The sequence below is a fragment of the Carassius auratus genome, chromosome 43 (assembly GCF_003368295.1).
Source record: "Carassius auratus strain Wakin chromosome 43, ASM336829v1, whole genome shotgun sequence".
In the NCBI taxonomy this organism is placed as follows: Eukaryota; Metazoa; Chordata; class Actinopteri; order Cypriniformes; family Cyprinidae; genus Carassius; species Carassius auratus.
Genome location: NC_039285.1, coordinates 3,494,680 through 3,517,360, shown reverse-complemented (window position 1 = coordinate 3,517,360; position 22,681 = coordinate 3,494,680). Strand labels below are relative to the sequence as shown.

Sequence of the window (22,681 nt, the reverse complement as noted above, 5' to 3'; positions counted from 1 at the left end):
TTTGTGAACTAGCAATTCTAAGAAAGAAAAAAAAGAATAGAGATATATAAATTCAGAATTTTCTCAGAAATCAGACCTTGTTCCTGCAATTGTGAATTTACAATTTCATAATTTAGACTTTTCTTCTAAGAATTGTAATTGGAAGAAAAGTCACAAGTGTGAGATATAAACTCATAATTGTGAGAAAAAATTCACAATTCTCTTTATTATTATTTCATTCTAGAAAGTTTTTTCTTTTTTTTTTTTTGACCACTGGTTTGTTTAGTTGGAGGTCATTCAGGATGTTTCTGGATGTACTGTTTGACAGTATCAACAATAGTTGAAACCTCAGCCATGGCACCTTCACCTGTGAAAACACCAAAACTGGAATGTAAGACGAGCCGAAACACAAGAAACATTACTTCATTAAGTCCTCCTCCGATCAAAGAGCCTGCTACTCAAAGCCTGCCAGGTTACATCTGTAACATTACATGCTACATGTTGCATGTTACTTACATCAGGTTATCTTCATTAAACAAATAATGCATTGATGGCTTCAATGATTTCACACATTAATGAGAATTTTGTGATCTGTTCTTTTTTCCCTTATCACTGCAATTGCATCATGAAACCCATACACTTTCTTAGAAGATACCTTCATCTCCACAGATCAGTTTTTTGGCAATGCATGGTATCTCAACATAGCCAAAGCTTTTAAGTGTGGCCACTTGCTGTGCGGTGATAGGGTGCTGCCACATGGCTGTGTTCATAGCAGGACAAAAAAGCAGAGGACGGCTGGTGTCCCAGGCCCTCACCACACATGTCTGTCATCAACAAAAAGGAGTAAACATATTCAGATAATGATGTATCAAAACAAATCCATACAAAATGCCACAACAATGTAATAAACACTTGACCTACCAGGAGGTTGTCACATATTCCGCTGGCAATTTTACCAAGTGTGTTGGCATCCAGTGGAGCAATCAATAAAAGATCTGCCCAACATCTAAGTTCAATATGAAGCACAGGGTCAGAGCGCATTGTCCACATCTAGCATAGAAATATAAAGAAAGCCATTCATATCTACTATGGTTATTATATATTTTTTTTATCAGGCCAGTCTGGCTGCTGATGTAATGTCACAGCAGGAAACAATATTATGTTGTTCTCTGAATAGTGAAAATGCAACTCTTCCTCTTCAAAGGCTGTACTCACCTCCCACTCATCCTTATCTGTGTACACACGGACAGGGACTTCATTGATATCGTAAAAATGAGTGGCATGGTCTGTGGTGACCACACGGACTTCAACCTAATGAACAGAACAGAAAAATTGATGTGTTCACCCCCCAAAAAACCCTAAAAAATGTAAACATATCTTTTAACCTTGACACATATTTGAATCCCATTTAAAATAATAAACAAATTCACAATAACAAATAAACAGGACTAAAAGCTTAAGGTAAAAATAAATATATGAAAATGAATTAAATATGCATTTTCTTTTATTAAACTTATAAATTTATTAATTTCTTTATTCATTTACTTATTTATTTGTAAATCAAATAAATAAATGTTCACAAGAAAAAAAAAACTATTACTTTTTTTATATCCTCTATTTTATTAATTCTGAAAGGCAAAATGCAACAGCCACTTAAACCAAAATAAATTATTTAAAATTATTAAAATGTTCTAAGATTCACCTCTATTGTAACTTAATTGTGATAAACGAAAACTTAATTTCCATCTTTAAAAACTTTTTTTTTGTATTCTATAAACTAAGATATATAGTCATTAGAATAACTTTCGATCATTCGATGTTGTAACATAGCACTCTCTAGTGGATAAATATATTAAATGACATTGGCGAGCAGTGGCTCTGTGGAATCATGCATAAACTGTATTAATGCACATCATGCACTTACCCCTGGAATCTCAAGTAGTTTTGTTGCCAACAAAGGCGCCTTGAGTGCAGCTACACTGCCAGTCAAACCAACCAGAACATGAAATATTGAACTATTTGCTTGCAAGTCTAGTTGTATTTGATCAGATTCAGAATGCTGCTGCATTACAAACAAAATAAATAAAAACCTTAATCCTCTTATTTTACTATACAGGACTTTTTATATTTGGTTAATTTCCACTGTCTTAAGTGAATCTCTTGAAAGGTATAGTATTTGTATCACGTGTTTCGGGATGATAATTTTTATTTTGTTATTTAAACAGCACATTTAAAGATCAGTGAGTCTAAAGCATAGACAGTAAAAGAAAAGTCCGTGCATGTTAGTAGTGTCTCATTCTTCAGATGTTTTCTACTTCCGTAAACATTGGAGTAGTTGCAAACGTCGTCACAGCGCCGTCACTGGCTGGAAGTACCGAGTAAAATGACACATGAAGCAAGATGATGTACGCCTTTATTTATCAAAATAAAATATAATTTGAACTTCGTTTAAAAAAGTAATTCCCAGTGACGAAATACACTACCTATAATCCTGAGGGCAGCTTCATCCTTATATTATAATTATAAATTATAAATAACAAATTGACAGTTTTATATTGCAAATTGTATTTTATATTGCACGTTGTATTTTAATTCATTAATTTTGCATAATTTTTATATTATCGTCGTTCTTTCTTTCGGTTATGTGATCCGCAGTGCTTCATGGGAAGCGTAGTTCCTTGGTTTGTAAAGACGTAACGTCCTTTGTCTTTTAGTGAGAGGGGGTTCAGCGAAAAATCGGCAGCTGTCAGCAGGAAGTGGCTGTCACTGGCAGCAGGAAGTGGCTGCCAATAAAACCGGATGGCAGCTGTCGCTAATACCCGGAAATTGGAGGAGGCTGCCGGCGGCAACAAGACAAATAAATAATTATATACACTTATGATTATGTTTAATACTTTTTTAAATAAGTATAAAAGGTCAGTATTGTATATTATTTGATTTAAAATATTGATCAAATATAAACAAAAAAATAAGATCATTTTGCTAAACGTTAATTTCCAGCTGAATGTTTATGCATGTATCATTGTTTGTGTGAAATAAAACAATTTATATTTATATACGAGAGTGGCACTTACTGGGTGTATGTTGTATGTTTATTATAGGCTATATACACAAATGACTGAAAAGAGAGAAGTCTCTCAGAGACCTTTATTTAAAATCATAATTTGCGGTTATATTTGTAGTATTTCAAGAAACAACTATATATATATTATAAAGTAGCTGTTAAATTTGTAACTGGGTTAGTAAGTTGTCAAAGTCAGTGCTTTACAATGTAAACCGTATAAAATATATCCAGCAAGCAAGCAGACTAAAATATCAATCAGAATCACTAACAACAATCCGGAGGTATTTTCAAGACTCTTAGATCAGAACTGATGAGGTATACAGAGTTACTTCTCCAGCATCTTGCACCAATCACTGTAAAACCCAGGGTGGATGTGCATCTCCCCTCATTTTCCTCTTGCAACATGGTCAAGTCAAGCATCGTTTATTTATATAGTGCTTTTAATAATACAGCTCAAAGCAAAGCAACTTTACAGTATTAAATAGGAAAATAGTGTGTCAGTCAATAATGCAGAAGGACATTAGTAAACTCAGTTTGTAGTCAGTTTAAAAGGCAGTTTATCATTCAGTTCAGTGATGTCATCCTTGAGCTCGGTTCAGTTTAAATCGTATCTGTGGAATCATTTGCAATCATGTCAATGATATCACTGTAAATGAAGGGACCACAACAAAGCAAGCCAGAGGCGACAAGGAACCAAAACTCCACCGGTGACAAAATGGAGAAAAAACAAGGTCTTTACAGGGGATCTGTATCTGGGGCTCTAGTTGTCCTGGTCTCCGCTGTCTTTCAGGGCTGTAGAGGTCCTTTCTAGGTGCGATCCACCATCTGGTCTGGATACGTACTGGATCCGGGTGACTGCAGTGACCTTCGAATAAGAAAGAAACAGATTAATATAATTGAAGATGTTAATATCTATACGATGTTTGATAGGGAGCCAGTGCAGTGTTTACAGAACTGGGCTAATCCGGTCATACTTCTTGATTCTAGGAAGAACTCTAGCTGCTGCATTTTACTATTCATAAGAAAATGGTGACTTTAATACCTAAATTGCTTTATTAACAGTAGACATGCATGCACAGCCATATTAATGATTATTCCCATTGCATCTTGTCATCATGTACAGAGCAGTGATTACATTTTCATGCATAATTTGCACACCTGGTAAGCAGTTGTTGTAAACCTCGTCGCAGTGTCTGCAGGGTGTACATTTTGTTGAATTCCTGACATGGCTTAGACTTGTTCTCCATTTTGTTTCACCTGTATATTGAGATGAGGAGCATGAAAACAGCATTATTACAAAGATAAACATTCAGACATGGCAACTGAGAAATGTAATGTTATGGCACCTTTTTAAACCTCTAATCAAATCTGTAAAAGAAGATACTCAGTCAAGCCAGCTGGATTGTGCCCTCTTTCGAAAGGAGTCTGTATACAGTACAGCAGACTTCTGAATTTGGAACAAACCAAAGACGGACTTAGTAATGTAGCATCACCCCTCCTCCAGGATCACGTAAAGAAGAATTTTCAACAGGACAGCATCTGGCAACTATTGGGTATTACAAAAAAATAATAATAAAAAGGTGTCAGTGCCATGGTTTTGTCTCAAGATGCACATCAGTAATGTGTTTTTTTTTTCTCTTTCTAAATGCATGTTTACAAAAGCTACTTCAATGTTCTAAATTTAACTACAGCCTAATCCTGGCTTAATCCAAGCCCTGTCTTTGAAACTAGACCTAAAAGTTATAAGGAATTATGAACCGGTCCATTATATTTTGTATAGATAACAATAAAAAAAAAAATAATAATAATAATAGTTTTGCATTCACATGCTTACAACTTCAACTGGTACACAGAACAGTTCTGCACATGCATAGTATTAGAGAAAACACACCTCAATAGTGCAAAAAAAAAAAAAAAAACTTATTTTAAGAACTCTTAAGTTAATGAATATCACACAATCTCCTGAAAGACTTAACATGCAAAAATATATGGTTAGTGTTGCAAATGTATCTTCTATCATTCCAGTCAAACAACATTCTTTTATATTATTCAATAGACTGTTAACACGCTAACAAACGTTAATATTTAATGGTACGTCAAACGTAATTTGAAGTTAATGGTAGGCCCCTAACAAGGTACACAAACAACGTTGCTACCACTAATTAGATTTCATTGAACAATTAAACCAAAGTAGACACCAAGTCTACCAAGTCGTTCACCAAGATACCAATTAAAATCAAACTTACAACGCAAAAAAACATTAATTACTCCGATGACCAATTTCTGAACTTACCGTTTGATCAATCGCAACCATTACTGAAGCGTTTGGGTGCAGTTATATCTGATTGGTTGCGCCCACGTTGGTTGATACTGATTGGCTCCCACCGAATGGCAGGTCCCGCCTACCATCCGGCTGACAGTTACTGCCTTCCGGCTGTCAGTTACTGCCTTCCGGCTGTCAATGGCAGCCACTTCCTGCTGCCAGCTGCCGATTTTTTATCTGAACCCCTGCTGCTTTTAGTCCGATTTCTGTTTTTTTTTTTTTTTTTTAAATCAATGTTTGAATGTTGTGATTTGTCTCAGCCCTGAGTGGTTTAATTCAAGGCTTAAAACGTTTCTCTTTTGAGTTATATAGAAAATGAATGGGATACTTCTGGAACGTCAAAAAGTGGGCGCCGCGTGTGATGCGTTCACGACAAACGTACGCATGCGCTTTCGAGGAACATAGGCTGAGCAAATGACAGAATCCTTGGAAACGTCTTCCGGCTGTTTGCTACAAGATTTACGTCGCCTGTCATTCATTTTTGAATCTTAGCGTTATTTCATGTGAATATTTGCAATGCAGGTTCTTACACCTCACGTGTACTGGGCACAGCGGCATGGCGAGATATATCTGCGAGTGGAGATCAGTGATGCACAGGTAAGAAAAACTTGCTTTGGGGCAATTATTTTATAATAGTCATTATTCTGGTTTCTTTTCGCATTTGTTGCATTCATTATACATGTACAATTACAGACTGTAGGTTACTGTACTTTAAAACTAAATGGTGTAAGGTTAATATTATGTTGAATAACAACAAGCTCTGTAGGTTTGTTGACAGAGCTTGCGACAAGCCCAGATCACAGAAAATAAAAATGAAGACTACCGAAAGGGACTTGATCCTGCTGGACCCATTAACCATCTGGCCCAGTTACAATGGCAGGGCATGTTTTATTTACAATCCAGTTTCTGACATATGAGGAGCATCTGCACTTTTTCCCCTCATTGCTTTCTCAGGGCAGGTTAAATGGGTTTGACCAGTCCTCTAAATAAGGGGAAGAGATAGAATATCCTTCTGCCACTGAGAGCTCTGAAACAAAAGAGGTTTTGCTGTGTTATATTAATAGGGTTACTATGATGTCCCTTTATGCAAATAAATGTTATGTAAAAATATGTTACATTGTTTTCCATAGTATGTCTGCAATAAGTCTGAACTGCAAAATAAAAATTAAACTTTTAGCATGCATAGGTCAAAACATAATGACATCAGGTTTGACAGCACACTTTTTAATTGCCAAAACTATCAACATAAGCTCCAAAAACCAGTGATTCTTAATATATATATATATATATAGTGTGTGTGTATATATATATATATATATATATATATATATATATATATATATATATATATATATTCTTAAACAGTAAATACCAAACAATTGCTTATGTTGATAGTTTTGGCAATTAAAAAGTGTGCTATCAAAACTGATGTCATTATGTTTTACACATTTGCACAAGTATAAAGTGTGGTATATATATATATATATATATATATATATATACCACAATTTATACTTGAAAACATGTTAAAATGATTTTTAAAACATGAAATATCAATAGTCAGAAAGCACGACTCAGTGAATGTGTTGTTTTATCATGCAATCCATTCATTACTGATGCGTCATTATTTTATAACAGCATATTATAATATCTGTTAGATGCATGGCACATTCAAAGGCATTGTACTGATAAAACAGGCAGTGGGAGGAGGAGCTTGAAACTTCACATTTCTTTTTTTCTCGCTTGGTCTCTATCGCACAGAATCTCAGTATTGGTGTAGAAGAGAACACCCTTCGCTTCAAAGGTACGTCACATCCAACCAACAGCAGGACTCTCTTTCTCTTCAGCTGTGTGACTTTTGGTAATTTTGCTCTTTTCAAGGTCAAGGGCATGGAGCGAAAGGAGAAAATGAATATGAATTCAGCCTGGAATTCCTAAAACCGGTTAAACCTGAGGTAACAGCCATCTTCATGTACTCTTTTCTGAAAAATTGCAAAAAAATACATCTAAGTTAGGTTGCACAATGAAGTGCAGTGAACATTTGCCTCGTCGAAAACAGAATAACTTCAAGTTTGGTGCTTCTTTCTGTTCAATAATGTTGGAGGAACATGAAAATGTTTGTGTCCACAGGTTAAACACAAATCCACCCAGCGGCAGGTGAATATCACAGTAAAGAAGCAGGAGCACGTCTGGTGGGACCGGCTCACTAAGCAAGAGAAGAAGCCTCTGTTTTTAGCACCTGATTTTGACCGCTGGCTGGATGAGTCAGATGCAGAGATGGAGCTCAGAGAGAAGGTAAAGAGGTTTACTCATAACCGAAAACATGAATTATTTATTATACTTGAGGAGCTTGGCAGTAGGTCCCTGTCTGATGTGTTCAACTGTTTTCTGTACACAGGAAGAGAAAATAAACAAAGTCAGCATTGAGTCAAGGGTTCGTAAGGACCGTGAGTATATATTTAATTTTTTCAAGTATAAAGTCAACACATTGGGTCAGCTTATCAAATAATAACCATGGTTTCATTACTCTTTTTTTATGTTATTGTGTTTGCAGCTTTTCTTGGCTTGAAAAAAGGTTTTCTCTTTATGTACAATTTGGTCCAGTTCCTCGGTTATTCCTGGATATTTGTCAACATGACTGTACGTCTGTTCATACTTGGGCAAGGTTAGTCGAGTTTTTCAGTTTTATTTTGTAAGCAACTTAAAGATACATTTCTGCTTTTTAGCTGTTGTCATTGTGAGGAAATGCATCTCATTTGAATTTTTTTTTCAGAAGGCCTGTGGGTCTGTTATGCAAATTTTCATATTTATAGAGAGAGAGAGAGAGAGAGAGAGAGAGAGAGAGAGAGAGAGAGAGAGCATCTCTAGTGCATTTTCACAGAATTCACTTTAGAGCTTCTGAATCTCATTTATAAACTTATAAAACAATTCTGACTGGGAATTTTAACACAAAGTTTGCACCACTTTTTACCCAGTGGTTAAGAAACCCCGCTCAGAAACATTGTTAACACCTCATTGCATTGCCAGACTTGTAGAGTGTGAAGAACATTATGACGAGATGCATATCAGACACCCCAGTTGTTTGCCTTATATTCTTGTGCTTTGGACTATTACAGAAAACTTAAGTTAAAAAAAGCTAAACATGCGTTTCAGCATTTTAAGGGAAACAATGTCCAAAGGATGCAAAATACTACAGCCTTTATGTAAACAAGTTGTGTGCTGCATTCGTCCAATCAGTGACACTGACACCACAAATATGCAAATAAGAATATTTAACCCAGGGACTAGGAATGTACTGGGAATTGTCAGAATACTGAACAAATACCCAAGATTCATTGTTAACCCAGGATGAATTATGAACATTGTGAAATATGAAGCAAGATCCGTAATACTGTTTCCCCAGGATTTAGAAAGACCCAGTGTTCACGATTTCAATTGTGAAAAGCTCCTTTCATTAGATCGTGTTAAGTGTTTTAACAAAGTCTATATCTCAGAGACATGGTCCTTACTGTTTTTCTCAACCCAACAGATTCTTTCTACGACACATTTCATACCATTGCAGACGTGATGTACTTCTGTCAGATGCTGGCAATAATGGAGGTTATTAATCCTGCTGTTGGATTGGTTAAGACTGGAGTCACGCCTGCTTTCATTCAGGTATGTCTGGTGCGCCCCAAGCTTTAGCAACCCATTAAGTGCACTTCATTGTTTACTGTTTTGAATAATACATTTCTCTTGTTTTAAAGGTGATGGGGAGGAACTTCATCCTTTTTGTCATATTTGGTACTTTAGATGATATGCAGAACAAGCCAGTGGTCTTCTTTGTCTTCTATCTGTGGAGTATGATTGAGATATTCAGGTAATTGTGTGAATTATTTATAATAGTATGTTACATGTGTGATCATATTGCATATTTATTAAGAGCAAAGTTTCTGCTAATGGTGAGGAAACGTAGGAGTTTGTTTCATTGGGTGGTACGCATTTCTTTATCTGCAGGATATCCTCTTCTGTTTGTTCTGTGTCAGATGCAAAAAATTCTACTTCCTATATGCAGTCGTTAGTTTGTTAAATTAAATGCATTTTCTCTTTTCCTAAATATAATGAAAATTAGAACTTAAATTGGAATTACATTGACAGAATACATACATTGGAAAGATGTTTACACCTATATCTTTTTGAGCTTGGTATGTCTATGAATTAGATTTTAGGCAGTTTTAATGTTCTTTGCTCTTTCATTAGTGATGTGGTTTCTGTACAGGCATAGTTCACCCACAACTCTTCCACTATCCTTCCTTTCCTGTGAGCTCACACATTTATCACTAGGGGACACATATCCGTGTACAAATAGTAAAATGGCAGTCATTACCTCAAAACTAGGGCTGAAAGCCATTTCATTAGTTTTACATGACAATATGTAAATGAGAATAAATATCTGCAAGTTTTGAATGTTTTATTTTTGTAAATGTATTTTTTTTTTCTTATATTAAAATGAATATACATCTACCAATACTAACTTCAAAAGTTGTGGGCCACTAAGTTTTTTTTTAATCTATTTTATTCAGCAAGGATGCATTACATTTATCAAAAGTGGCATTAAAGGCATTTATACAATTACAAAAGATTAATATTTGAAATAAATGCTGTTCTTTTGAACTTTGTATTCAATAAAGAATCCTGATTTTTTTTAATCATGGTTCCCACAAAAAATATTAAGCAGCACAACTTCATTCAACATTGGTAATAATCAGAAATGTTTCCAACCAAATCAAGGATCATGTGACACTGAAGACTGGAGTAATGACTACTGAAAATTCAGCTTTGCATTGCAGGAATAAATTATATATACTTTATCACATAAATACATTCTTGGTGAGCATAAGAGACTTAAAAAATATATCAAAAGAGACTCAAAAACTTAATAACCCCAAACTTTTAAATGGTAGTGTGTATTTTTCCATTTTGATTAAAAAATCATTGTTGTAACTGTAATCATCTGAGCCTTAGAGCCTGATCCTAAAAGGAAAATTTTTGTTGATTAAATACAAATCTAATCCTACAATTGTAAAAATGAACCATAGGTATCCTTTCTACATGTTGGCCTGCATTGATACGGAATGGAAGTTGTTGACATGGTTGAGATACACAATATGGATACCCCTGTACCCTCTTGGAGTGCTATCTGAAGGTATGTGTTCTCATAATCCATAATCTCGTAATCTTTAGACTAGCCCCCACCACAGGAAAAATCATGATTGGCTGTCCATGAGAAGGTGAGACATTCATGTAGAATATACATGTCTAACCGACAGCCTTTCTTACGCTCTCTTATATTATGATCAGCTGTAGCAGTGATCCAGTCCATCCCCATCTTCAATGAAACCAAACTCCTCAGTATCCCTCTGCCTAAAGCCATTGGCCTCTCTATCAGCTTCTCCTACATCCTGCAGGTCTACTTGGTGATCATGTTCCTGGGTAAGGTCTATAAAATACACGCAAACATGTAAAACCAGGGTTCCCACAATGTTTGTCTTATAGAGATTTTAAACATTGTCTAACCAATTAAATATTTTAGAACTAAGCATAAATTGCCATTACAGTTCCATGACATTTTAATATTTCATAAATTGTTCAATTCCCTAATATTTCCTGGTTCTCAATGTCTGTGGGGAACCCTGTAAAACAGTGTAACTGTTATGCAATATAAATGCATTTTCGAATTGCAGGCCTCTTCATCAACTTCCGCCACCTCTTCAAACAGAGGAGCAGACGGTTTCGCACAAAAAAGAGGAAAGCCAACTGAGGGGAAGGTGAAGCCACATGCTTCGTTCTCCATGCGCGTCTCTTTTTTTCTTCTTCGATTTAATTTGCCACCTCCATTTTCTTTCTTTAAATTTGCCCTCTGTCACAGAGAAGTCATTATTTATGGAAAACCATTTCTCTTTTAAACACCAAGTCAAATTCGATTACTTTTTACATACTCAAATACTTCAGGACCATGACTGAGTTGTAGAGGATTTAGATGACTAATGGAAAACACTAGAAAAAAGTATATCTTATCAAATGATTCTAACCCAGGACCATGAAGGTATTTATATGTTGTATCATTCTATCTATATGCAGTATGTTTGCCTGTTTGATGTTGTAGATTAGCTGTGTGACTGACTTACAGAAGCAACATTTTATTCTCCTGTCATTCCCTGAGATGTATTGTAGTAGTTGACAGTGCACTGACAACAACATAGACCTTGAACCTCAGGGAAAACATCATGAAGCATTCAAGTAACATGAGTACAGACAATTCAATGTTGTTGGCTGTGGAATCTGGACATAAATGTAACCGTTAAATATTTCATTAAATTTCAATGAAACAAAACATTTTCAGACGACTACCATTAAGTATAAACCACAGGCGGTTTAATTTTTATTGGTAATTATTAGAAAAAGTTATAAACAGATTTCAAAGTCTCCAAAAAAAAAAGCATTTTCTTGGGAAACTGCTGAATGTTTTTCTTTCCTCAAATTGAGTGTTCAGTATCATAATGTATGTCACAAAGGTTTTCTCTCATTTTATCTCTATCACCAAACATTTGTGGCACTACTAAAACATGGAAAATGTCACATTTATCTGATTCTGCTGCAGTAACAAGTTTTTAAATAAAGGTTCATTCATCTATTACTGATCTGGTAGTTGTCCATTGAGCGTTGTTCCTCTATATTCTGTCTGCTCCTCCTCCCCCTGAGAAATCAGTGAGCATGGGGGTAATGTTTTGGTCAAAGGCCGCATACTTGGAGTCTCCACTACTAGCCAGTTTAAGCTGCTGGGCAGCATGTGAGAGCTGGAAGGCAGCATCAGGATGAGCAGAGTTAGGCAGCAGTGTACACTCCCTCTCCAAAAGTTCAGCCACACTCTTAAGAAGCTCCCAGAAACCAAAGGCGAGAGCGGCCTTTCGCAGGCGGTTTAGTTCCTACAGTGAAGAAAATATAAATTTCACACCAAAAAAGTATTTTAACTCTAATCAAAAGGATCATATTTTAGCATATGATATCATATCTACATACTAAACATTCATTTTTAAATATATATATATATATATATATATATATATATATATATATAGAGAGAGAGAGAGAGAGAGAGAGACGTTTAAAATTCTTTACTCAATCAAAAATTACATTACACACTCAACATTAATACAATATATGTTCAAAAGTATTCACCAAACAAATGATAAACAGTTTTCTTCACAAAACACAAACAAACCGCTATTTACACACCATTTGTTCATAAATTCGCCCATATTCCCGGTAGTTTTAAAAAATATATATTCTGCCCTTATTCTTGATTCAACAAGTGCTGTAAACAGAGTCAAAACTTTAACAATTCTTCCTTCCAGAGCAAGTCTGCAAGTCTTCCACATAGCCAATTTTGCTTGCCCAAGAATAAAATTAGCAACAGTACAGCGATCCTTGTTCACTTTAGAATACCTACAGCCAAAAATAAAAAGTACTTTGTTAAACTCAAAACCCAGCCCATCAATAATTCTTTCCAGCAATGCCAAAAGTGGCACTAACCTTGGACATTCAATAAAAACATGAAAAACCGTTTCATGACTATTACAGGCATGACACAAGGGCAGAACATTCAAGTTGAGTTTGGACACAAAAGCATTAGTGGCTATCACACAGTGTACTATTCTCCATTGCAAATCCCCTGAACGCTTTGGAAGGGGACTTTTATAAAAGAGTCTCCAAGAAGGAGAAATATCATCTGCAACTGTGAGCTTTTCTCTCCATTTTGTATCAATTCTGTCATGAAGATCCTTAAAATACGCAGTTTTTACACAGGCCTGATACATGTCTTTTTTCCCCACAGAATGAAAAAGTAACCCTTTTAATCTCTCAAAATTTAGCAGCTTTCCAACCTGGCTGGTTTCAGGACAAACTCCAGGGCACACACCTAAATCAGGAAAATCAAGATGTGTAGGCCCACCCTCTAGAGAAAGCTCTACAAACTGCAAAAGAGGGAACGGAAGAGCAGCTTTCATCCCTGAAATCAGCCGCTCTACCACCCTCACAGACCTCAAATCAACCTGACTGGCAATATCTTCTGCTGACCTCCACTCTTTTGATTCTACATTAATCAAGTGCCCCACTTTGGTAAAACCTTTCTTCATGCATAACTTAACTATACTATTAGCCACGCAAACATTTCCTAAAAAAGGATTAAAAAACAGTGGTTCATTCAAACCATAATGATCATTTTCAGACCTATGCAGCTTAAACATTTCCCAAGATTTCAAAACCGATGCATAAAAATTTGCACCAAATGTGACATTTTCAATAAACGGTGACATCAAAAACAGTTGCTTATCAAGATCACTACTACAAAGGGATCTTAGTAAAGTTAGTCCAAAAGACACCCAAGGAATAAAATCTCTAGAAAAAAGCAGCTTTTGTGCAGATTGTAGTCTCATGGCTCTGATTTTAGCTGATAATTCAATCAGCCCTTGACCTCCTTCATTTACTGGCAAATATAGGATTCCTGAAGGAAGCCAGTGAAAACCATCCCAAAAAAAATCCACAAAGTCCTTCTGTAGCTTTTGTAGTAGTTCTTTTGGGGGGTCGATAACAGTCAAGCGATGCCACAGCATAGATGCTGCTAGATTGTTAACAACAAGAACCCTTCCTCTGTATGACAATTGTGGGAGAATCCATCTCCATTTCTGTAAACGACCAGCCACCTTTTCATAAACGCCTTCCCAGTTTTTCTGCATGTATTGCTCTGTTCCAAGAAAGACCCCCAGCACTTTAAACCCCTCTGAACTCCAGGGGCAGTGCTGAGGAAGTTTAGGAACAGGCCTACCTTCTTCCTCCCATTGGCCTATTAACAACGATGCACTTTTTCCCCAGTTAACTCGAGCTGAGGAGGCTTTTTGATACATGTCAAGAGCCACTTCCAGCTTGCACACATCTTCATTGGATCTTATTATGACAGTGACATCGTCAGCATAAGCACTGAGTTTAACGGGTACCATCTCTGATTCAAAACGGCCCGCCGTTGAAACTCCACAAAGTTGACGCCTCAGTACAGTTAGCAACGGTTCAATGGCTATGGCATATAAAATACCTGACATACTGCAACCCTGCCGTATGCCTCTGCCAACTGAAAAAGGTCTTGTAAGTGAACCACTTATTTTTAAGAAACTATAAATATCAGTGTACAATAATTTAACATAAGAACTAAAAACAGAACCAAAACCGAAAGCTTCAAAACATTTAAAAAGAAACTCATGATCCACACGATCAAAAGCTTTCTCCTGATCTAAAGATAAAAAACCCACATTAACATTATTGTCTCTGGCACATGAGATCAAATCACGAAGCAGAAACAAATTATCAAATATTGTGCGTTTTGGAATACAAAATGACTGGTCTGCGTGAATTATTGTCGATATATGGAGTTTTAATCTATTAGTTAATGCTTTTGACAGAATCTTATAATCCACTCCAAGCAAAGACACTGGACGCCAGTTTCTTATATCCGCCAGATCACCCTTCTTGGGTAGCAAGGTGATAAGTGCTCTTCGTAAACTCAGCGGTAAGGTGCCTCTTTCAAAGCACTCTAAAAAAACTGAGAACAAGTCTTCTCCAATCACTGACCAAAACCGTTTATAAAATTCTGCCGTTAAGCCATCCAATCCTGGAGCCTTTCCAGCAGACATGTCTGTAATAGCAGCAGTCAATTCACTTAAGTGCAAAGTCTGATCAAGCTTGGCCTTATCACTCTCCATCAGATGAGGTAAATGCTGGAGAAGTGTTTCTGCTATTTCTCCATCACATGGCTCTGCTTTGTAAAGGTTTTCATAAAAAAGCAGTGCTTGAGCAATTATCTCATGTTCATCAGTCGTTTCACCTCCTTCAGGCAGTTTCAGACGACTTAAAGCTTTTTTATCAACAACTTTCTTCTCCAAATTGAAAAAAAAAGATGTTGGGGCATCCATGCAATTAAAGGATGTAAACCTTGCCCGAACCAGAGTCTCTTTAGCTTTCTCTTCCAGGAGATTGTGGAGAAGAATTTTCCTAGTTTCCAACACCTCAACAGCACTTCCATCATATTGTTCAATGTTCAGCTGCAAAATGTCCTGTTCAAATTGTCTCATTTTGCTTCCAAGAGTATTCTTATTATGTGCAGTATATTTCTGGCAAAACATCTTAACTTGAACTTTACTAATATCCCACCACTGACTTAGGGATTTATACTGAGACTTACTCTCTCTCCACCTCTCCCAGAAAAGTGAAAAAGAGTGCACAAAATTTTCATCCTGCAAAAACCTATTGCTAAAGCGCCAGTAGGGGCATTTAAATGTGCTCTGTGCAGAAGTGATACTGACAGACACATAATGATGGTCTGAGAAAGGAGTAGGAATAATAGAACTATCAATAAACTTTTCACAAAAACTTCTTTGAACATAAATTCTGTCAAGTCTGGCTGCAGAAACCCTATTTGAATTTACTTTTGTCCACGTATATTGTTTTACATCAGGAAAAGCTTCCCTCCAAACATCCATGAGATCATGATAAATTACCAATTTTCTAAAAACTTCTGCTGACGGCCTATGAGGTTCTTCATGATTTCTGTCCACTGTGTGATCTAAAGTGCAGTTAAAATCTCCAGCCAAAACAATAATCCTACCCTGTGGGACACTGTTTAATGCTGTATGAAGTTTTTCAAAAAAAAGTATACGTTCCGTCCCAATATTGGGGGCATATACATTAAAAAGTGAAAAATCGAGCCCATGTAATGCAACATCTACTCTCTGCATTCTACCTGGTAGAACATCAAAAACGCTCACATTTTGTTCCTTAAAGTCAGCTCCAAGAAGAATAGCCACTCCTGCACTGTTACTTGAACCATGACTCAAAACAACCTGTCCATTCCACCCACTCTGCCACTGGATTTGATTTTTAACATCCGTGTGAGTTTCCTGTAGAAAAACAACACTACTCTTTTTCATAAAAATATAATCAAAAAGACTAGTCCTCTTCAAAGCCTCACGACACCCATTTATATTTACTGAGCTAAATTTCAAAGGTGCCATGAAATAGAGTAAAAGATAACCACACAATAAAAAGACTCCACAGGGATTATTTGACAACCAAACTATATTCATTTTTTACTTTGCAATTTCAAAGAACTTCTAACGTTGCTAAGCAGTTTCTTGAGACGGTACCGTTTTGGTTTATCAAGCTCATCCAAAGAAGCCTTCTTCATGGCCAAGGAGCCGGACAATAAAAACAATTTTACATCAGGGAAAAATGAATCAATTCTCGGTTTACGTAGTCCTTTTGTAGTATCCAAAAAGTGATTAATCTGTTGAAGTGAATAAAGTTTGATCTTACCTCCAGAGATGAGCTCCGAATCCTCCCCATAATTACTCATTAAATCCGTATCATCATGCTCATTTTCAGAGTCATCCACTAAATCCAACGAGGCCTGAGATGAAAAGTCATCTTTACCCTGTTTAAACAATTCCTCAGTAGTAGTATCACTCTCCATTTTATCAGGCTGCGCCTGTCCTCCATCGCAAACCAAATCAGTTTCGGGCATGGGCTGCAAACCCACCTGTCCCGAGCTCGTCTCCGGCTGCGTTTCGGCGGGAGCATGACTCGGACCGGCTTCCTCCTCAACAGCCTCCTTCGGGCCGTCTCCAGAGGCCTCCAGCACCCCAGTCCCCTCGGGCAGATCACCGGGCGCAGAGATCGCTCCGTCAGGCTGCGGTTCTGACGCCCCAGCGGTCGCAGCATCATCCGCGCCGGCCGCCCTCTCAATGTTCTCCAGAGCCGGAACCGGTTTATCTCGCTTCGGGCAAGTTTGTCTGACATGTCCAAAATCACCGCAAAAAAAACACTTCATTGACTCTGAACTTATAAATACAGTGTAATCCTTTCCCTCAATACTCAACTTCGCTGACAGATTTAATGGATCACTCTGAGAATTCAGAATCATTAAAGCCTGACGTCAAAACGACATGACGTGTCTAATCTCCGGACTTTTACATCCAAGAGGAATCATTTTAATTGGACTTACTATCTTTCCATACCTCTGGAGTATTTGCTCTAGTTTTTCATTTTTTACAAACGGTGGTACGTTTGATAAAATAACCTTCTTGGCTGGGCTTGACAAAGGCAAAACAGGCACAAAGATGTCTTTGATTATCAACCCTGTTTCAACCAAATCGTTCACCATGTGGCTTTCACTGAGAAAAAACACAATTGCTTTGTTCATACGGGAGGCAGATTTGATATTTGCGCCACCGATCGCCGCACTCACAGCTATCAGACAATCCTCCACTGACACCGCGGCCTCAGGCATACACTTGCAACCATGTTTGATGGTTAACTGTGAGAGATCCGCCATATCTGACCCCACAATCCTCCCTCTCTGACCGAAGTCAGGGGGAGAAAAAAAAATAAATAAAATAAAAAAAAAAACTAACCTAACCCTAATACCTATAAATAAATGAAAAGAAGAAAATAAATAAAGAAATAAAGAAATCTCACTCAACCAAGGAGACACTTTCACTCCCAACAAACGGCTCCTTCCACAATTTTCTCACGCAAACCGCTCTGCTCCTCGCACCCACACCCTCGCGCAACAGTCACACCGGAAGTGTGAGAGAGAGAGAGCGTGTGAGAGAGAGAGAGAGAGAGAGAGAGAGAGAGAGAGAGAGAGAGAGAAATATAATAATTTAATACATATAATTACCCACCTTATAGAAGGTTTGTGTTTTTTCTGGCAGTTTCCTTGCATTACGGATAATTTTCTGTACATCTGTCTGAAAGTGTGGTTAGAACCATTCAGTTAAAATGACTTTTACTCAGTGGTCTGTCAGATATATTACATGTAGTGTAGTTTTAAGGTGTATACCTGCAGTCCACTGGCTTTAATCCAGACAGTAACATTCTGAGCGTAGCTTCGTTTGTGTTTTGGCTGTATGGGAAAAGGACTTTTACTGTCATCTTCGCCATAGGGATTTTCAGCTGCATCTGTATGTCAAGCAAACAGAATCATAGTAAACCAATATTTATACCTTTGGCCAGTAAGCAAAGCCTTATGCAAACAATGAGCAAATGTTTTTGTGTCTATGTCTCTAGTCTCAGAAGGAACCAAAGCATGAGGGAAATAAATGCAAATTTGTGGTTCTACTACTGTTATGCCTGACCCTGGTGTGTTTACTTACAGGTTTCCTAACTGAACTCTGTGAACCATCAAGGTTACTTTTGTTTCAGTGTATTAATTATTAACTACTTGAACATACTGCATAATGCAATACAACAGTTTATTTTTTACTTTATTTGAATTTAATTTAACAGGCATTTAAAGTGTGGCTGTTCCAGAAAAATATTGAAACCGTGTTACCTGATGCAGGGCCAAGCTGTGACATTCTGCCCAACCAGGGCAGAGGCTCTGAGCCGGGCTCAAAGAGGGACATCATTAGATTAGACTTCTTCTTACTGTCTGCCTGGGAATAAAGCATCCCGAACCATTCTGGCCTGTCAGAGGAAACATGGATAGTGAAAACTTTTATATCAGAGTAACTAGGTAATTAATCTCAAATATGTTGGTGATGAAAACAAATCCTTCTCATCTGACACAATCCTTTAAAGGCACATTTAAAAAAATATATATATTTCCAACATTTTGAATGCTTATGAATAGCCAGATGCATGTTTGATCCTTACCCTAGTTGTACAAGTGCCACCATGCCCTCCACCTTCAGGCTGCCATGTAGAAGAACACAGAAGTTTGGGCTCTTTCCAGCCATCTGATTTGTGGAAGTCTCTTCCTCTGTGTCATCAGTGGCCCCTGTACCGATCTCATCCCCCTCTGTTAAGCAAAAGAACATGCCTGTGAGCCCTAGCCAACCGGGCAAGGTTAATAAATTCACACTATATTAAAGTTAAAGTATGCACACACACACACATTTATGATTAGTCTATTTAAAAAAATATATTTTACTACAATAATTAAAATAAACATGAACAACTAGAAAAGTCATTTAAATTAATTGGTTAAAAAAAGTTGCAAATAAACAAGTTTGAAAATGAGCAGCTTTGTCATTACAACAGAATTACCAGTAAATAAATAAGGATGTGGATAGGATGGCCTAGGAAATAAGAAGCAAAATACTGACCTTTGTTCACAGCAATGGGCAGAACCAAGTGCCTGGATAAAACCGGAGGGCTGGAGATATCGCCAATCTCAATAAAACCCACAATCGCCAAGTCTATATACACAACACAACAAGGTAACATATCTATCAAGTGCACTTTGCTCCAATTTCCTCTTGTAGAATCTAACATGATTAGGAAAAAATGAAAACATTTATTTACATTTACAGTCTGATTAAAGCCCTTAAATCTAATAATTATTTATATTTAATAGATTTATTATATAAACCTGCTCACACAAAATTCCTTATTTATATATTATTAATAATGAGAACGTTTAACTTAAAAACACAAAACTTGAATAGTTTAATGCTTGTGTTAGAACAACAAGAGGGTATAATTAAGGACATGATCATTTCACTAGCTTCTTTGCTCATACCTGTTTGCACTGTTTTGGGGATGGGATCCACTTCGTCATCTATCGTCACTGGCTCTGGCCTGGGAAAGACCTGCACATCAGAGGTCAGGTTCCCACAGCGCAGCACAGCGTGGAAGGGAGAGTATGCTTGGTCAATCAGCTTACTGCCAAGTGCCAACACAAAACTCAGGTCAAATGTTGCATAAACAAAAATGTGCAACTAAATATTCAATAAAATAAAAGAACAGAGTATTTAATAGTATTTTTACACAATGTAACATGATCACTCACCCAAACATAGACTGGACACTTTTAAGACAAAGGGGTCCCTCCATAGTGTATATTTGACCCTCCCCACCATTCAGATTAATCAGCTGCTCTAAATTATCCATGCTATCCGTAGCTTGGAGCTTCAGGGGACATCAAAATAACAGATTAAATAAAGGGATAAAACATAAAATAAAAGGAAACATTATGAGAAATTCTTAAATTAAATTAGTTTTAATTATATTGCAAGATGCATGTGTAACTTAAGTATGTTCACTGTAATGGAAAACCAAAGTTAAGGACCATGTTTATTTCAGGTAACTAAAAAATAAAAATAAAACAGATTAAAATAAAGCAATAAGCCCCAAGATTAATAAACTCTGTGTCGTGCCTAAAAGCGCCCCTTAGCAATTATAAATTCACTGTAAACCACGGCTTCACAGGGCTTATTGCTTTTATAAAACGGTTATTCCATATACGTATTAAGGTTTCACAAAATAAAACAGAAAATAAAGTGTATTGACATGAATAAAAACAGTATCCTTCCACCAAACAATGTCGTTCCTCAGAATCAAGCAACACACAAATACAAACAAAGGTGTATGTTTGTAGAGTAATTTGCAACACCTTCAAACAGCCAATCAGAATCAAGGACCGGAACTATCCATTTTATAATAATAAATGTTTTTTTTTACTTTAAATATTTTAAGGTAGTCAGCAAAGCAGCATTTCATATGTACTAAGATAGCTTAACCTGAAATAAACAATTAAAACTCATTCAAAATAAAGTTTGGTATCTCAATCATACTCAAAAATACAGACACAATGAAAACAAACTAAAGTACCTCCTCTGCATTTGCAATGCACATGACATAGAGTTTGGAAGGGAATGGGAAAGGCAGTGGGAACTTCTTGTCCTCCAAACGTTGTTTCACTGTTTGCAGGGAGTGACGCAAAGATCCACGACCAATGCCCAGTGAACCGTCAGTAACCAGCACCACCTACAGGCCACCATAAGAACAACAAAAACACTGATGAAAAACGAAAAGGCACTCAAATCAACACATTTAGCGTGATATATATATATATATATATATATATATAATTATCTGTAGAAAATACAATCGGACTGTACCTCAATTGTACTTAAAAAAAATAAAATCAATGTGTATTATTTAGACACCCTGTTAAAGTGGTAACCAGTATAAATCAGCATTCGTTACCATTTACTTAACCGATCAAACAGCACATTGCCAGCTATTTGAAATGTACGGTTAATTTATATCTGGTTATTTCATTGTTTATGCACATTGTATATTCCATAATACAATGTATTTTCAATAATTAGATTTTTATTTTTACCTGACATGGACAAGAGGTTCCCCATTCCTGCTGTACTACATTACTAACACCTTGCAATGCAGCCTCTAGGCAGGTTTTATCATAGTCTTCGAGGTTATTCAAAGCTTCCTGCAAAACATTGAATGAGAGATAACAATACAACCCCAGACAACCTCTTATATTTAGACAGAATGACAACTGGCATGTTTTTACCTGCAGAGTATTGTAGTCTCTGCTGAAGGGCACCAAAAGCTCCCAGAGGGAGGAGAAGGCGACAAGTGAAGTGAACTCCAGTCTGTAGTTTGTGGCCATGTGTTCAAACAGCATGGTCAGTCCATGAACCGCCAGGTTCTTTCTCTGAAACTCTTCACTGCCCTCCACTGACACGGGTCGTGTCATGGACAGCGACGAGTCCAGAAGAACTACAGTGGGCATGCTTGCAAGCTTTTCTCTTTACACTTTAAAAATTATTCATGAAAGCTTGAGATATCTGTGTAAAAACAGGAGCATATGACAGTGTGACCACATAGACTTCTGCAGTGGACATCACAACCATGTTTGGCTAACTAAAAACACACATACAATAATTCACTTGATTTTGCTGCACTCAACTGAAGAAACACACACGAAGCTTAAACCAGTCTAAGATGGTTTGCTGGTATTTGCTGGCTTAAACTGGTCTGACTAGTCCTGTCCAGCTGGTCTTTCCCCTCTGAAACCGCCCGACTGAGATTCCTGACCAGAATTGCGGGAGACCACCAAATCCATAGTTTATTTATTTGTTTTTACATGTTTCATGTTACAGAACAACCGAAATATGAATCATGAATGTACTGCCAAACGTTCGCAATGTAAAATTGAATGGGGAATTATCATATACGTTTTAAATTAAGTATTACTTCCTATTTGCGAATACAATTCGTAGATATGCACAGCAGCTTTTGCATATTTCAACAAAACGTTAAAAGTTTACCCATCGCTGAAATCCGTTCTTCTTAACCAGGTGTGCACCGTCAAGTTGACCGTTTGGAAACAAAAGAAACCTGTCAACTAGTTCCTAGTAGACAACGAGCGAGATAAATTTTTATTTCAAAAGTTCTGTCCTAACATAAATTAT

General features: G+C 36.8%; 3 protein-coding genes across 5 annotated transcripts; 1 reads left to right on the top strand and 2 right to left on the bottom strand.

The window, feature by feature from the left end:
• Window positions 1-220: 220 nt before the first annotated feature.
• Window positions 221-2,307, bottom strand: LOC113061460 (phosphopantothenoylcysteine decarboxylase-like). Of its 2 annotated transcripts, none has more exons than XM_026230587.1 (5): window positions 1,904-2,307; window positions 1,195-1,290; window positions 901-1,029; window positions 635-803; window positions 221-346 (listed from the first exon to the last, which is right to left on the bottom strand). In XM_026230587.1, the coding sequence occupies exons 1-5, from the start codon at window positions 2,045-2,047 to the stop codon at window positions 273-275; spliced, it is 612 nt and encodes a 203-aa protein (XP_026086372.1). In that variant the 5' UTR covers window positions 2,048-2,307; the 3' UTR covers window positions 221-272. The 2 variants fall into 2 exon arrangements, with proteins under 2 accessions (XP_026086372.1, XP_026086373.1); XM_026230588.1 differs by having other exon boundaries at window positions 901-985; window positions 1,904-1,934.
• Window positions 2,308-5,716: 3,409 nt separating this feature from the next.
• Window positions 5,717-11,959, top strand: LOC113061459 (very-long-chain (3R)-3-hydroxyacyl-CoA dehydratase). The gene is made up of 11 exons (XM_026230585.1): window positions 5,717-5,963; window positions 7,128-7,170; window positions 7,248-7,321; window positions 7,497-7,661; window positions 7,765-7,813; window positions 7,921-8,031; window positions 8,896-9,023; window positions 9,113-9,225; window positions 10,445-10,551; window positions 10,707-10,838; window positions 11,090-11,959. Exons 1-11 carry the CDS (start codon window positions 5,883-5,885, stop codon window positions 11,164-11,166), a joined length of 1,080 nt encoding a protein of 359 aa, XP_026086370.1. The 5' UTR covers window positions 5,717-5,882; the 3' UTR covers window positions 11,167-11,959.
• LOC113061458 (integrator complex subunit 14-like) lies at window positions 11,759-22,615 on the bottom strand. Of its 2 annotated transcripts, none has more exons than XM_026230583.1 (12): window positions 22,538-22,615; window positions 21,778-22,054; window positions 21,586-21,693; window positions 21,069-21,224; window positions 20,248-20,366; window positions 19,978-20,120; window positions 19,562-19,654; window positions 19,110-19,254; window positions 18,787-18,920; window positions 18,295-18,413; window positions 18,137-18,202; window positions 11,759-12,331 (listed from the first exon to the last, which is right to left on the bottom strand). In XM_026230583.1, the coding sequence occupies exons 2-12, from the start codon at window positions 21,997-21,999 to the stop codon at window positions 12,077-12,079; spliced, it is 1,560 nt and encodes a 519-aa protein (XP_026086368.1). In that variant the 5' UTR covers window positions 22,000-22,054; window positions 22,538-22,615; the 3' UTR covers window positions 11,759-12,076. The 2 variants fall into 2 exon arrangements, with proteins under 2 accessions (XP_026086368.1, XP_026086369.1); XM_026230584.1 differs by lacking the exon at window positions 22,538-22,615 and adding an exon at window positions 22,147-22,294 and having other exon boundaries at window positions 12,077-12,331.
• Between the last annotated feature and the right edge of the window lie 66 nt (window positions 22,616-22,681).

What these genes read in the sequence shown, in the direction of transcription:
- LOC113061460 (XM_026230587.1), bottom strand. Translation starts at nt 2,047, where the DNA reads ATGCAGCAGCATTCTGAATCTGATCAAATACAACTAGACTTGCAAGCA. An exon ending in CAGATAAGGATGAGTGGGAG is followed by an intron (nt 1,030 to 1,194) that starts GTGAGTACAGCC and finishes TTTCTATGCTAG; the next exon opens with ATGTGGACAATGCGCTCTGA. An exon ending in ACTGATCTGTGGAGATGAAG is followed by an intron (nt 347 to 634) that starts GTATCTTCTAAG and finishes GTGTTTTCACAG; the next exon opens with GTGAAGGTGCCATGGCTGAG.
- LOC113061459 (XM_026230585.1), top strand. Translation starts at nt 5,883, where the DNA reads ATGCAGGTTCTTACACCTCACGTGTACTGGGCACAGCGGCATGGCGAG. An exon ending in AGATGGAGCTCAGAGAGAAG is followed by an intron (nt 7,662 to 7,764) that starts GTAAAGAGGTTT and finishes TTCTGTACACAG; the next exon opens with GAAGAGAAAATAAACAAAGT. An exon ending in AGTATGATTGAGATATTCAG is followed by an intron (nt 9,226 to 10,444) that starts GTAATTGTGTGA and finishes AATGAACCATAG; the next exon opens with GTATCCTTTCTACATGTTGG.
- LOC113061458 (XM_026230583.1), bottom strand. Translation starts at nt 21,999, where the DNA reads ATGCCCACTGTAGTTCTTCTGGACTCGTCGCTGTCCATGACACGACCC. An exon ending in GCCCATTGCTGTGAACAAAG is followed by an intron (nt 19,255 to 19,561) that starts GTCAGTATTTTG and finishes TTTGCTTAACAG; the next exon opens with AGGGGGATGAGATCGGTACA. An exon ending in AAACACAAACCTTCTATAAG is followed by an intron (nt 12,332 to 18,136) that starts GTGGGTAATTAT and finishes TCTTCACTGTAG; the next exon opens with GAACTAAACCGCCTGCGAAA.